At 39.5% G+C, this 15,500-nt stretch overlaps 1 protein-coding gene across 1 annotated transcript; it reads left to right on the plus strand.

The window, feature by feature from the left end:
- Positions 1-843: 843 nt before the first annotated feature.
- Positions 844-4,818, plus strand: LOC120899558. The gene is made up of 3 exons (XM_040305547.1): positions 844-1,146; positions 1,414-1,570; positions 4,787-4,818. The coding sequence occupies exons 1-3, from the start codon at positions 844-846 to the stop codon at positions 4,816-4,818; spliced, it is 492 nt and encodes a 163-aa protein (XP_040161481.1).
- Positions 4,819-15,500: the final 10,682 nt, after the last annotated feature.

Raw genomic sequence — 15,500 nt, forward strand, 5'->3', positions numbered from 1 at the left:
TCAAATACTACGAAAATTATCATGACACAATCACCAGATGCAAACCCTGTTTTGAAGATTATCGATGAGTTGCCTGTACCATTTGTTGTGGTAATGTTTGTTAATCAGGTATGGTTTACTTCGCTTTTCCAGAATAATGCACTTTGCTTAATCTCTTCCAAAATTTTCTCTTGCCAGTCCAGCACAATGTTCTTAAAATGGTTTGCAGAGTTGACAAAGGCATACATGAGAACGAAGATTATACTTATCACCGAGCTGGAGACACCATCGCAAATTTCTGGGCTTATGAAAGTCTTGCCAAATATTGAAGTTTTCCATGTTCTATACTTAACGTACAGTCAAAAACGTAACGTTTTACAGCCAATGACTTTCCACCCATTTCTTCAAACCTTGAAAGTTCACTCCATAGACGATCTCAAAAACTTTTTTCCCAACTATCAAAAAAACTATCATGGCAAGCAAGTGAATGTGTCGTGTATGTTAGCTTCACCATTTGTTGAATCCAGTTTAACTAATAACCAGGCAGCTGGTATTGATATTCGTTTGTTGTCAACATTTGGCCGTGTGCATAACATACTGTTTAATGTAATTGTTTCATTTCAAACAAAAAACAGCGCAATCCAATTTCATAAGAAAGCTACCGAAAGTCGATCTGTGATCTGGTTGAATCGTTTAAGGTGGAGATCGTTTAAAAAATTTGAAGTCCCCGTACCAGATTTGATTGAGTATGTAATTATTGCTCCTCGTGGAACACCACTGACCATACCGGAAATATTCCTACGACCACTCACCTTTGCTTCCTGGATGCTTGTGCTCGTGATCGTTTTGTTCAGCTTTCTAGTGATGTGGAATACTGGGCAATATTTTCGCAACGATCTGATTTTGCTGCCATTCTGTGGCATCGAGCGTTACAATCTGAACGAAACCAGAGCATTGGAAAAGATGATTGTTGTAGGCTTGATGGTGTTTTACTTTCTGATACAAAGTGGATATGAATCAATCATCATTTCGTTGATCTCAGAAGTTCCTTTTCATCCCGATATAGAAACGTTAGATCACCTAAGAGAAAAATCCATGCCAGTAATACTGTATGATCGAGAGAATCAGGAATTCTTTAAAACATTGTTGGAAGAAAAGAACATTACTGTAATTTTGGATTCATCAGATTTATTTACTAGTGTACGCAGCAATGTTTCTATGGTTCATAATCGACAATCTGCAATGAATATTATACATCATCCTTTGAATTATGATTCATCGTATAACCGCAAGAAATACAGCATTCTAAAGGACTCTTTTGTTCCTCATCCTGCAAGTTTTACTTTTTTTAAGCGATCAATGATGCAGGAAATATTTCACATGCATGTATTAACTGTGTTTGAGTCTGGTTTGCTTCTCGTTTGGTATTCACAGCGGCAACAAAGAAATACGAAGCATACAAATATTGAGGGAGGAAATGAAGACGGAGATATTATTAAGTTCGATGATCTAGCACCATTTTGGGCAGTTATTGGGATAGGGTGGACGCTAAGTGTTGTTGTGTTTATGTTAGAACGTTTTACAAATCTAAGTATGGAACTTAAGTTGAAAGCACCTCATCTAAAAGCCGTTGGAAATCAACCAGAAAAACAAAAAAGGAAAAGAAGGGCGCATAACGATATACTCCCAGAATATGCATTCATTTCTGCGAATGATAAAGTGCTTCGTAGAACTAATGTTATTTCATCGTTTTCGAGCCCAAACAAACAATGTTTAGCTTTTTTAGATCATCCTTTTGCTGTACGGAGTTCATTTCATTTATTTACAAAATCGGTTTAATTTTATTTGCTATGATATTTCCCGTTATTTTCAAAATGAATGATTGACTTATGAATTAGTAGAAATAAATCTAGCTGTAAATCATTCAAATGTATTAAAATGATCATCAAAGAAACTATCCCGGGTGATATAAACGTACCTTGATATTGATGATGCAAATGTTTAGTGGCGATTGAGCTATGGTCAGAAAGGTATCAGAATTTCAGTTAATCGGTATATGTTTACTTATAGTTGAACAATGTTCAAAAGCACAATAACATTGTTTACATTTTCTCGAAAACGTTGTATGTTGCATGTAACATGATGTTATTGTAATATAAAGAGTATGTTTGAAATCCACTCATCAGATATTTATGTTCATACGATGGATGTTTGTGGTAATAGTTAGGGCCTGTAGACTCCAAAAATTTCATTAGAGTGTTTGTTTGATGGTATTCCACGCAATTGATTAACTTTGTGATATATTAAGACATGCTCGTTTGTATTAAAATCATAAAAAGTCTATCTCATAATCATGCACCTTGACGTTTATTAATTTGATAACGTTTTCAAAATCCTTTGTAGAAAATTTAATAAAGTAAAACTACGATAAACGAAAAATTTCAGAAAAAAAACTGGTTGAAAATATTTAATACCCAATGAGAAGGGATTGAAGATTGAAATTTTATTTGTTTTTATATGTTATAAAAATGGCGGAGTGAACAATATAATCGCATGAATAGAAATACCTTAGAATCCAATACGAATTTTTATCTGGTTTTGCCGACAATGATTACACACAATGATTGTTTGAATACAAATTATAAAAAAGCATTGTCTTGAATAATGCAGTGACCATTATGAACAATAATATCACAAAATGACAATAATGACACAAAATGAACAATAATATCTTGTGAAATATTAACGCCGGTACATTTCAACACTTGAGGCACTGTTCTCTGCACATTCAACTAAGTATCATTCAGTGCATCGCCGGGTGTTCATTTCAAAGTATGCCGTTACTGGCCATCTACTTCTTTATAGTGATTTCCTTATGTGATGGAATACAAATAATTGAGAAGCTCTTTACACACCTTGAGCATACGATTGCAATGCTCCAAGACAGTTCCAAAAGTTCGAATGATGTATGGTTTAGCTTACCGAAAAGTAAATACAGTGATCCTGAATGGTTCGTACCATTACAACGTTTGTTATCGTGCTCAAATACTACGAAAATTATCATGACACAATCGCCAGATGCAAACCCTGTTTTGAAGATTATCGATGAGTTGCCTGTACCATTTGTTGTGGTAATGTTTGTTTATCAGGTATGGTTTACTTCGCTTTTCCAGAATAATGCACTTTGCTAAACTTCTTCCAACATTTCTTCTTACCAGTCCAGCACAATGTTCTTAAACTGGTTACTGGAGTTAAAGAACCGGCACATGAGAACGAAGATCATACTCATCATCGACTTGGAGACACTATCAGAAATCTCTGGGCTTATGAAATCCTTGCCAAAAGTTGAGATCTACTATATTCTATATTTAACGTATAGTCATCAACGTAATATTATACAGCCGATGACTTTCCATCCGTTTCTTCAAACCTTGAAAGTTCACTCTTTAGACGATTTCCAACATTTCTTTCCCAACTATCAAAAAAACTATCACGGCAAGCAGGTGAATGTGTCGTGTATGTTAGCTTCGCCATTTATTGAGTCTAGTTCAAAAAAACTGCATGCTACTGGCATCGATATTCGTCTGCTATCCACATTTGGCCGTGTGCATAATATACAATTCAATGCGTTGATATCGTTTCATTCAAGACGAGGAGCGATGAAATTTCATAAGAAAGCTATTGAAAGTGGATCTGTGATCTGGTTGAATCGTTTAACATGGAAGAAACTTTCAAAATATGAAGTCCTCCTGCCAGATTTGACTGAGTATGTAATTATTGCTCCTCGTGGAGCACCGCTGACCATACCGGAAATATTCCTACGACCACTCACCTTTGCTTCCTGGATGCTTTTGCTCGTAATCGTTGTCATAAGTTTTCTAGTGATGTGGAATACTGGGCAATATTTTCGCAATGATCTGATTTTGCTGCCATTCTGTGGCATCGAGCGTTACAATCTGAACGAAACCAGAGCATTGGAAAAGATGATTGTTGTAGGCTTGATGGTGTTTTACTTTCTGATACAAAGTGGATATGAATCAATCATCATTTCGTTGATCTCAGAAGTTCCTTTTCATCCCGATATAGAAACGTTGGACCATCTTAGAGAAAAATCCATGCCAGTTATGCTTTATGAACACGACAACCCGGAATTTTTCAAAACATTGTTAGAAGAGAAGAACATTACTGTCATTTTAGATACAACGGCGATGTTTAAAAATTTAGGAAATAATCTTTCTATGGTTCATAATCGACGATCTGCTTCTAATATCATACATTTTCCCGGTTTTTATGATTCCACCCACAATCGTAAGAAGTACAACATTCTGCAGGATTCATTCACTCCCCATCCGATAAGTTTTACCTTCTTAAGACGATCAATGATGCAGGAAATATTTTATAAGCATGTAATAACTGTATTTGAGTCAGGGTTGTTTCTCTTATGGTATTCTCAGCGGCAACAGATATATACGAAGCATACACGTAAGGAAGGAGATAACGAAGGCAGTGATATAGTTAAATTTAATGATCTAGCACCATTTTGGGCTATTGTGGGTATAGGATGGACGTTAAGTATTGTTGCGTTTCTGTTAGAACGGTTTACAAATCTAAGCATGGAACTTAAGCTGAAAGCACCCCAACGGAAAAGCACCCCAAACGAAAACCTAATGTTGTATTATCAACGTAGTCGAAAATAATCTGTATATGAAGCTGTTTACCTTCTGATCTGATGTCCTAACAAATGGTCAGGCTTGCTCACAGCAAGTAATTTTCATATATTTTATTATGAACTTGGCTTTTCGTTCAGTTTCACTGCACAACTCGGATTTCGAGGTATAATAACAAAAAATGTGTTATTAGAGTAAAATTTGTTTAATTAAATAATAAAACGTTTGGTTAAACAATTTTTTTTTAAATGTGCAATCATTCCTGTTATCCAAATTTAAGTAACTTTATTCTTTTTTTTAAGAGACTTTGAGCTGATTGGCCTCATTTGCCTCTTTTAATAGATGAATTTATTCTATACTAAAAATCTAACATTCTTCTTTGCAAGCCATTTGTGGCTTGCAAATTACCTCATACTGGGCAGTCTCGGTATACTTAAAGGTTTTATCTGTTGATGTTATTTTTAAAAACATTTTCAGTTACAAATGTGGTTTAGGTTAGAGTTCTTTATAAATGTTAGTATTAGAAATTTTACGCTGGCAATCGCTGTCTGGTGACAGGATGGTTTTGATGCTGTAGTTCCATTTGCAGGTGATGCGTTCCGCAGTATATCCATGGCATTGGGTTAAGAATTGGCAGACACTGAATCTTTGTTCTACACCACAGCCATTCGCTTTTGTCTTTGGCAAAGAGAAGAGCATCCAGGTTCATCATGCTGCACGAAAGGATAACGCAAAAAAATAGCTTAATCTTACATTAGGAATGTCATATATTGTAGAAAAAACATGGTCTAAGATTTTTTAGGAAGACTGTTGCGAGTCAAAAATAATATACCTTTATTTATAGTCGCTTTTCCACAAAAGCGCATATTTTCGTCCTTTTTATAATTTGTGTCCCAAATTCGCCACGGTTCTACACGATACTATAAAAACCTGAGGCTTATTCATGTAAGTCAATAAGTCGACATAAGAGACGGCAGTGATAGCGGTGCTCGATGTAAACACAGTTTGTTTATGTCAATACAAATGTTGACTAAATTGTTTTTTTTTTTTATTTCAATCCTTTATGAGCTAACATTCACAGCGATTAAACAAGAAAAAACAAGAAAAACGACATTTTTTATTTATGTTAATCAATATGCAAAATTGTAATTAGATAATCACAAAATAAGGTTCACTAAGTTTATAGACTATCGCACACTACAGGCACGATTCTTATCCGTAAATCTAGCTTTAATCACAAAAGCGTACAAGCACCAACAAAAAACTATAACCAAATATTAATAAAGTCTTGATTCTCATAGCAATTGTACTATAAAGCACTACGTGCGATACAACACAAATATAATCGATGGACGCCCACACTGTATGGATTTCGACGCCACTATTTGACTGTTAATGAACACAGCTTGCCGCCATCAAAAACCTGCTCATATAAACACACATACACCATCGAAAAAGCCCATCCAACCAGCCACTGGCTGATGTGAGTGATTAGAAATTTCTGCTACGTTGGTACAATTTCTATACATAAATTATAATAACTATCGTTCTACCAGCAATGCTGCACCGGCATTCGTCCCCGGGTAAAGGTTGGAATCGGTTGGATTCGTTCACACGACTCACTGCTGCTAGACTCTAGGCCGCACATCAGGCAAGAACGATGGCTTGAACAAAGCTCCTGCCTTCGATGGTTGCAGTCTCGTTTAATTTTCTCGAATTCAATATAAATCAAATCCAATCCGTCCAGATGTCCATATTTTGAATTATTATGCAGCAGTGCAACCTGCAGTCCTATTGGCAGCATGCTGTCCCAAGAATCGTGCGCAACTGCGTGTGTGTGTGTATTTGGATGTGGATGTGTTTATCTTCCGGACAGCTAATATCCGTATGATTGGGTCACTCGAGCCTCGTAGCCTTCACGTTCGGCCCTTCCGCATCGTCTTATACTCTTTAATCCTTTTGATCTTCGCTTCACATGGACAATGATCGTCCGAGGATAAGTTCATCAGTCGAATTGTTTACGGCTATCACTCTTATCAGTGCATCGTGGTTCGAAACGGGCTCTCAGCTCACATCTGCATTGCACATCGTCTGTGTGGCATACATCCCGCATGATGGTATTGGTGGAGTTTCTCTTTATTAAATTGACCTCCGTGCTTCACCTGCCTTTGTTTTACCCATCCTTACAGCCCAAAAGACAGCGAGGATTGCCTCTAAAACCAACCCTTACTCTGGCCTGGGATTTATGCTATCGATGAACAATCGCTATGGTAATTGTTATCATAAATACGTAATAATCACTGTCATATTCATCATTCTTTCATGGAGCCGTTTGACGTTTTGGTGCATTCACGCCTGCAACTCGTTCGCGTGGCGGCTTCAGTGTCACAGAGCTAGCATAGCAGTGACGGGACAGCTGGCAGGTATTACTATCGCAGTCGACGCGGCTGTAGATGGTGAACGTGTCACTGGGGAAGGCCATTTAATCTACTGTTTTGTGATTATTTGTGGTGCACATTGGTTTGTTATTTTGGCATCAATTGCACTAATCGTACGCCGTTTGAGCACCGCTCAGTCGCACCGTTGCAATGATAGACCGGGTGTATTGTGGGTGCAAACGATGCTGAAGATACCATCATAAACCGGTCCGAGAGCCGGATCGAATGGGACCGGAAGCGAATGAAGCAAATCGATCAGGATGAGCGCATTTACTTCGCACCAGAATCCAGTTCGATCGATTTCACCAAATGCACCTGCCCCATCCCACCCAGCCCAGCACCCGGGACAACGTCAGTCAGGGAAAATGCGCAGTGAAATGCCTGGTGCCACTCACGCTCGCGCCACCAACTGACCATCAGAATTGCAAATAATTATTGTAATGCATCAATCAGAGATCCGGTTGATGTACAGATTGGTTATAAATTTACGCACGCATCCCGTCTCACATTGCCCGAGCCCAACCTCATCCTCTTCCCGTGCTTGGAGGCTGGATAATAAAACAACATTCACCCATCAGTCTGTCAGAGTGTGCCCGTCGCTCCCGCTCGTCGGCTGTATCCGTAAATCCATCCGTACACGGAACACTGTTCCAGCACACCCCGATGCGACCTGCTGCAGTCGGACAATGCAGTCGGAGCTACACGATAAACTCGATACACATTAAACTCATCGCCGCACAAATAAAACACGCTTCAGTTCGAATCGATGGGAATAAATCTGTTTGATTAAATAATTATAAGCCCGGGCTCGAACATTTGGCAGCCATCGATGGACGGTGGGAATACGATACGAGTGAGCAAGGCATGGATTTATGCAAAACATAACCGAAATCAAAAAGAAGCATGATGTCTGTGTGTAAAAGAGAAGGAAGAGGGTCACTTAATTAATCAGAAAAAATATATTTGGAAACACTTTTGCATCGAACTATACACCATTTCGACGATTGATAAAGCTCAATATTAAGGAATAAACATGGCACGTGTTCATTGTATACTTCTGAAGAGTGTTGTTTCCTTAGTTCAGAGGAAATAAAGAACACAAATTGATGGATTTGGCCACTTCTCCTATCAGGCCAGCTGAGCAGCAGCAAAACAAAAACAACTTTTTGATGTCTTCTGACACACACGACGGCCCATCCATGTATCCCCCTTTCACCTATGATCGATCTGATCTTCCTGCCCGTCCAGCCGGATACCATGTCACCCATTGCGTCCCACTTTCACACCCACCCTCCTCCTCCTCAACAAACCGAACCGAACAGAGGTGGCAAATGGTTCGGCATTTGCATGCAACTCGATCGACAGCGAAATCAACGAGACAGCTCAAGTGCTGACGTTGATGGACGAGATTGGTCCCGGGCCCGAGCGCGGCTGAGCAAGCAAACGGATAGTTCAGCAAAAAATAAATATCGCGATACAAACACACACATGCACGGGCTCATAAAAAAGCACTGTCCGCTGCTGCCCTCGCCAGCACTGCGGCCAGAACCCTTATCAATCAAACAAATCATCACACGTTTGACATTTTAATGCTATTTTACCGCTCTCAACCGGGACTGCTGATGGTGCTTCGAGGAAGTGTTAGCAGTGAATAAAGTTTTTTCGATTACATGTAGTTGGACGTTGCAATTTCTCTGTGTGTGTGCGTTGCGAGGTTCTCCCAGTTGCTTCACCCAGCGCCAAACGTTGCCAATAGATGTGACATCAATGAATTCGCGCGCATGCAAAAGCCGAGCTTGGTGGAACGGGCACGGACGTCGAACAATTCGAAATAAGATCAATGATGACGGATTAACTGTCCACTGCGGTACATGTCCCTCCCTGGTTGATGCATCATTTCCTTCGCTCGCTTGGACTGGCCCGATGCAAAACTTCTTGTCAATCAATCGAATGCAAAGCAACGTGTCATCTCGTTCGACGGAGCTAGAGTTGTCGCCAGGTATGTTGAGTCTTCGAAGATGATAGGCATGGGAGTTTGGGTGAGGTGGGGTCAGTTGGTTTTACCAGCATCAAGTCAGCTGATGAAACCCGTTATGATGTGAGCCGATGGAGGCCAGGTCAATCTGTTAATTATGAGTGACACTTGATGCATGCATGTAGCTGTGAATCGCATCTGTAAGAAATGCATCGTTTTTAATGTACCTTTCCTTTTTAAAATAATTTCTTAATAAAAAATGTACAATTTTGTATCATAAATATGCAGATCATAATGCAGATATCTAACTGGAAAAAAATGCTAAAATTTATGGAAAGACGGTTATACACTTATGTACTCTATTAGAACCTTACTTTCCACATTGATTGGTAACTCTAGATGAAATTGATTTCATACCACAAAAGGAAATCATTTCAATCATCCATAGGATGTGTGAGACTGACAGCTATGTATTGACAACAGTGCCAAAATGACACGCTCCATGAACGATTAGAGTACTGAAAGATGATCTTTAGACCGTTCAAGCTGTCCGATGTACCTTATATTGCAGAAAACAGTATTCTTTAATCACCTTTTCGATCATAAAACCCATCGGCTGGTATATCCATCTTTCTTCTTCACATTTAAGTAGCACGGAAGCTGACAGAAGAACTCCTTATCCAATGTAAAATTGCTCCATCATCAAGCGACAATTTCATGCCACAGCTCATCTACAAGCATCAATATTTCATCCCCGCGTTTTCTTCAGATTATGCAAATTTACAACTTTGTAAGAGCTATTGACGGGTGACTATCGACAAGGTCATGATCCCGTCGGTTCAGACAGTCGAGACGCTTTGCTGATTTTCATATAGTGCAGACAAATTCTGCACTTCAATGTCTTCCTCATATCAGATGAGATATAACATCATATTTGGTTCAATCAATCAGCAATTTATACCTGTAAACAATATATTTACAAAATAATTTATTTTTTGTTACAAAATCTGTTTAGCCCTTGATTGCAATGTGTAACAGATTGTTCACCAACTTCTTAATGCTCCTAATTGATCCACAACCACATACTCGTACCACATGAATTTTTCGGCAAATTGTCGGAACACATGTTAAACCGGAACCTGTTTGTGTCTTCCTGCAACGACCGTGTATCATCATCGTTCAACTTGTGCTAACCAAGTGCGAACATTTTCCCCAAAAGGCTCTTTGTCCATCATAAATAATTCATTCAAAATATGGTAAACAGTTTTTGAGCTGGCAAAACACAGACAGTCACGCATCCACGCATGCACTGCAGCGTTTTCTCGCGCGCGTAGAACGCTCCGGCACGACTTGCAACTCCTCGCACGGGGACGGTCTCAACGGTAGAAAGCGAAACTCGCGCGAAAATCAACCTGTTGCACGGTGAAGGCTCTGCTCACGACAGTCGACCGTAAGCCTAGACGCCCGAGCCACTCCTATTCCCACCCACCACTCATTGGGAAGGAACATCGACGCAATAAAACGCAAATTGTGGTTACAAATGGATCGGCTTGCCCTCATTCCGGCTAACTGGAGGCATTTGCTTGCCGTTGGAATCATTGATTTCGTGCATCAATAGTACGGTTGCATTTTGACAGCCTTGGGCTTTCGTGGATTGCTCAATGAGAGTGTGTATACATGGTGTTTCGCTAGAGATGGATCATTCCTGGAAACGTGACTTAAAGTCTAGAGGCAGCGACCATAACCCAATGACTCAACCATTAGTCAATCACTCATACTACACCGACTGACTGACAGTTGACAGTGGTTCACTGTTCGCTGGAATCAATGAATATGCTGCAACACTTCATAAGCGGCCAGTTGCAACTGCTGCTTCACGCTCTTCAGAACAACTTTTCACGCAGATTTATTCGCGAAATGAGTCATCGTAGATGCAACTGACCGGGAAGTTACAACAGCACCAGATCTCGATGGATCTTGGATGAAGCGTGAAGATATGGTTTGCATATATTTCATTGGAAGGTGTTCAAGAGGATAAGCAAATTTAAGAAGAGTCATTTGTGTTTATTCCTCATAATTTTTTGCTTTAAAATGCATGAAATGCAAACGTTTGCAATTATATTGCTTTGATTGTTATTGAATAAATTAATTGAATAGCGACATGTCTTTGGTAATAACGTAACCTTTATCTCGATCAAACCAAATTACATCGTATGACCAAGCGAATGTTCAACAACATTAATATTAAACATACACTTTTTACCCTTTTTTTCATGCGGTCCTTCATCTTTTTTTTAACTTTTTGCTATTTTTTCCATAAAACTATCACCCTTTGCTCTATTGTCATTCAGATTGAAATCACTTCTTGTTTAGTAATTTTGCTTCAGGAAAACACACCCTACCTACTGTTCGTAGTGATTTCATCACAACGGCTCTGCATTCGTTCTTATAGATTACTGTACAGACACCGGTACGTTCTACTGTTCTACCGTCAGACTCAGACATATTGCTCCGGGCCTAATCTGCGTGACATTTTAATCCGGAAATAATAAAATAAAACGTTTGAAGTTCCATGTGTCTGAAGGTGGCTGTATCCCAGTTTCAGTTTTATCGTCTCAACACAAGGTCAAGACACCAACAGATGGCATTCAAAGGCTTGCTTTTGTCCTTACAGCTTGACAGGATGAGGATGAGTTTTGACAAGCAGATCTCGTAAAAAGTAGTTATCAAATAGATTAATCACAACCTCTCCATGAAGCATTCCTTTAATAATGTGCTAGATACCATGACGAACACTACACATATCGATCTAATTCGTACTTGCACATCCACTGAAAAAACCTCACAAACCAAAACGTGAAAAATTGATTTCCCATAAAAAACAACAGGTTTTGATGTATCATTCCAATCCGATTGCTGACACAAATCAAAATCATTCTCATACTCCAAGAAACAGCGGATCCATCAACGACAAAGCAACGAAAAGCTTTTCTTTTTTGGTTTTATGTTGTGGTTTGAATTGCAAACTTCCTTTTGTGTTTTGTTGCACTCTCTCGGGAATGTCGCTTTGTTTGAAAGAACGCTTGCTGGTTCCAATATCCGTTCTTCATACTGTTTGACATGTTATCAGCAGACGTTGAAACCTTTTGATGGATCTAAAGCTCATCGTTTTTGATTCTTTTTGTGTCTTGAAATGAAGAGGTGTTGCTCGAACTGAAACATAAAATACAGCAAACAAACGAATAATTCAGTTGATTTTTGGTATTTTAAATAGCAAACAAACCATCCTTCAAAACTGCCTTTTAACTTCTTAGAGGATAATCTATTTCTGCTGAAGTGGATTAAAAAGTTGCATCCCATAAACTCCCAAAATAATCGCAACAATCGCATTATACACAAACACCCAATCAACCCTATTTAGATTTCCATTTATCCAGAACACATCACAAAGTACAGATTAAGATTCAACATTCTAGAAATGTGTTCTGTATCTCCTCAAAATCAGGCCTCTTCCACTATCACCTGCTTACCCGGCTTGCCTTTCATCTTTAAAAACACACGCATCCACTTCCAATCACTTATCTTTGTCCCAATTCCACAAACCGAACGTCCATCTTCTTAAAACAACCGATGCACTCAAACACGAGTCGAACGTTTGTCAACCCTCACCAGTCTCTGCCGTGTTCTTTCGATCGAAGAGAAATACATAATTTTCCATCGATTGGTAAGCTTCATCGAGAAAAGCAAATGCAGTGGCAACAAATCTTATCCTCATCAAAGCAAAAAGCTCTTAATTCGATCGTCCTTAATACGTTTCCCATCCGTAACGTCCGATTTCTGCTCTTCAATCGTGCAGTAGAAAGTGCACCTCACAGTGGGGGTAATGGAATACAAGATGTTTTTTGCTCTCATGCATGCTCTACCACAACATGGGACCGGATTGTTCTCCAGCTGAGACATAAACCGACAGGCCAGTGCGTTTCAATATCTCATCGTGTGGCATGACGTCCTGGAATGGAGGACGAGTGGTGGAGCTTGTCGACGTCATAGAGCAAGGTAGAATAACAAGTCTTTTGAGGATAATCCTTTGTGGTCCTGTACGAGAGCTGCGAGCCATTTGCTTAAGAAAAGTTTGATTTTTTTTAATTAATTTATTGAATGATCATTTGAGTATTTCAGATTCTCAGTACTATTTCAGTATTTCAGTTTCAATATTGCATCATACTTATAACAAACCATGATATTCTTCTAGATCCTACAATAGACACATTGTTAACCTTAAAAGAGCTGTTTGCCTTATCATGTATGTGTCTAACTTTTTCTGTCATAATGTGGCTTTTAAGATATTTATGTCAATAAAACAGTTAAATATAGTATAAGTAATAAGAAACGAAATAAGTTATGAACAATGGCCAGTTTGTTACATTGTTTGTATCACTAATTGAATAGTTATTTTTTTCTAGAATAGAATCTGCTTGAGTATGATCTAACATTATGCATACACTTCTCACTAATTGTAATCTGTACATCTTTCATACATATTTCACGAATCCACCTACATCCATTCAGAGCTCTAAGCGACTTTCAGGATCAGAATGAACTTCTTTCCAAGTTTTGGTCGATGTTGTTTTTCATAAATGCCATTCTTGAACGCACCTCAAATATGATAAAAACAGATTTTTCTTAAGCTCACAAATTATGTCGCTCGCCTCCCGATCAGCAAAGCACCCGTCACGCTCCACTCATCACATTCACCGGTCGGACCATCAAACGACTCACTGCGGAACGCCACATACACGGAGAGTGTGGTGGATATTAATGTTAATCAACATTTCATTGTCCCACACTGCCATTCGCTCCTTTCCGAAGGGAGGCTCACCAACTTTACGATCACAAGGCTCCATCGCCATCTACCATCCATCGCCATTGGCCTAAAGCGACCATTGGTCCAGGCTGAACCATTTCCAGCCACCAGAACCAGCAATGATCGGGAGATGACTTTCTGATGGGCCTCGATCGGACCATGATCACAAATTAAGAGCCCATCTTATCCCTGTTCCAACTCCAGCCATTCTCTCCGCTTTCCCTGCAATCGGGAAGAAGACGATCGAATTAAGCGTCTGGCGGTGGATTTATTGTTATTGAATCGGTGTCGTTCTCAATACTTCAAACGATTCCCATGCTACCATGCTGCTGAACCGATCGGCCGATCGGCCAAGATGCTAAGCGATGTCGCAGTCCGAATCAAGGCGACTGCTGGACAGGAAATTGCTGTGGCGATTTCCTGATTAAAACAACACGATCGACAAGCCGCATCACAAATCCATCGAGCCCGAAATGGGTTTCATTTCGAATGACCGCTAATGTAAATTATAATCCACGGGATGAGAGTTTCATCAAAACAGCCTCAAATGATCATCCCGGCGATCTTGTTGTTCTCCCTCCCGTCTACTGCAAGACACCATCAATCTTTCACCGTTGTCCAGCCAGCCGGTACAACAGCCTCACACTAATGGGAACGCTGTGCGGCTTCATTCAAACGAAACTGCTGTACGAAAGCGCATCGAATTGAAGCGTTGATAAGCAAATTTATAGACCTGCTCAACGCTTCAGCTGAATGCTTTTATTGATACCGACTGCCACATTCGATGGCGCAAAGCAGATTGGTGACTTATTTGACGCTGTGAACATTCTTTTTGTGAGTGTTTTACGGATGGTTTGGCTCAGTCGGGATAGTTCATAAGTGGTCGTTTTGAATTTGATGATGTTTCAAAAACTTTTCAATTGAAAATAAAATTTCTATCATTTGAGCAAGGCTACGGCTCTAAATCATGCAGTTTATGGTCTGTTAATTATGGAATAGTTTTTTTGATTTTCAATTGATTTTATAAAATTATTTTTAACAGTATGGAACTGAACAGTGTTTTGAATTTAGATCTTATTTTGCTACACGCTCCACATATCTACTTTCCAATGAAAGTTTTAATCACATGTAAGCCAATTATTATACAATCCCCTATGAATCCTTGGCAAGCGCTTGAGTATTCCTCTCGCAGGTGTCGGCATGTGTCACTTCAGCCATCCTTCATTGTGCTTGTCACTTGCAAAATCATGCCGATGAGCAGCTCTAATTTCTGAATGCGTCATAAATTTTCCGATAACATTTAACTCCTTCGCTCGTGTCCCCTCGTCCGCTACTGCAATGATGGTATTTAACCAGCATTACCTCCACCATGTTACAGAGTTAGCTCGCCTAGGAACGGTAGTGGATGAAGAATAGAAAGCATGCAGTAAGCAAAAGCCAAGCGGAGATAAGACCAAAATGCATCGGAACTCCGGAGCGATCACGACCAATCCCAAGCGCTCCCCGTACGTGATGCACTGATTTATAGTTGACAGTAATGTCCTGCGAAACGTGACGTTCCATTGATTAAACGGTTT

This window comes from Anopheles arabiensis, chromosome 3, assembly GCF_016920715.1.
Source record: "Anopheles arabiensis isolate DONGOLA chromosome 3, AaraD3, whole genome shotgun sequence".
Taxonomy (NCBI): domain Eukaryota; kingdom Metazoa; phylum Arthropoda; class Insecta; order Diptera; family Culicidae; genus Anopheles; species Anopheles arabiensis.

Excerpts from the sequence above, each read along its gene's own strand:
- LOC120899558 (XM_040305547.1), top strand. The coding sequence starts at position 844 with ATGTGGAATACTGGGCAATATTTTCGCAACGATCTGATTTTGCTGCCA. Across the intron at positions 1,147-1,413 it reads TGGAAGAAAAGAACATTACT|CGGCAACAAAGAAATACGAA; the intron begins GTAATTTTGGAT and ends TGGTATTCACAG. Across the intron at positions 1,571-4,786 it reads AGAACGTTTTACAAATCTAA|TTTCACTGCACAACTCGGAT; the intron begins GTATGGAACTTA and ends CTTTTCGTTCAG.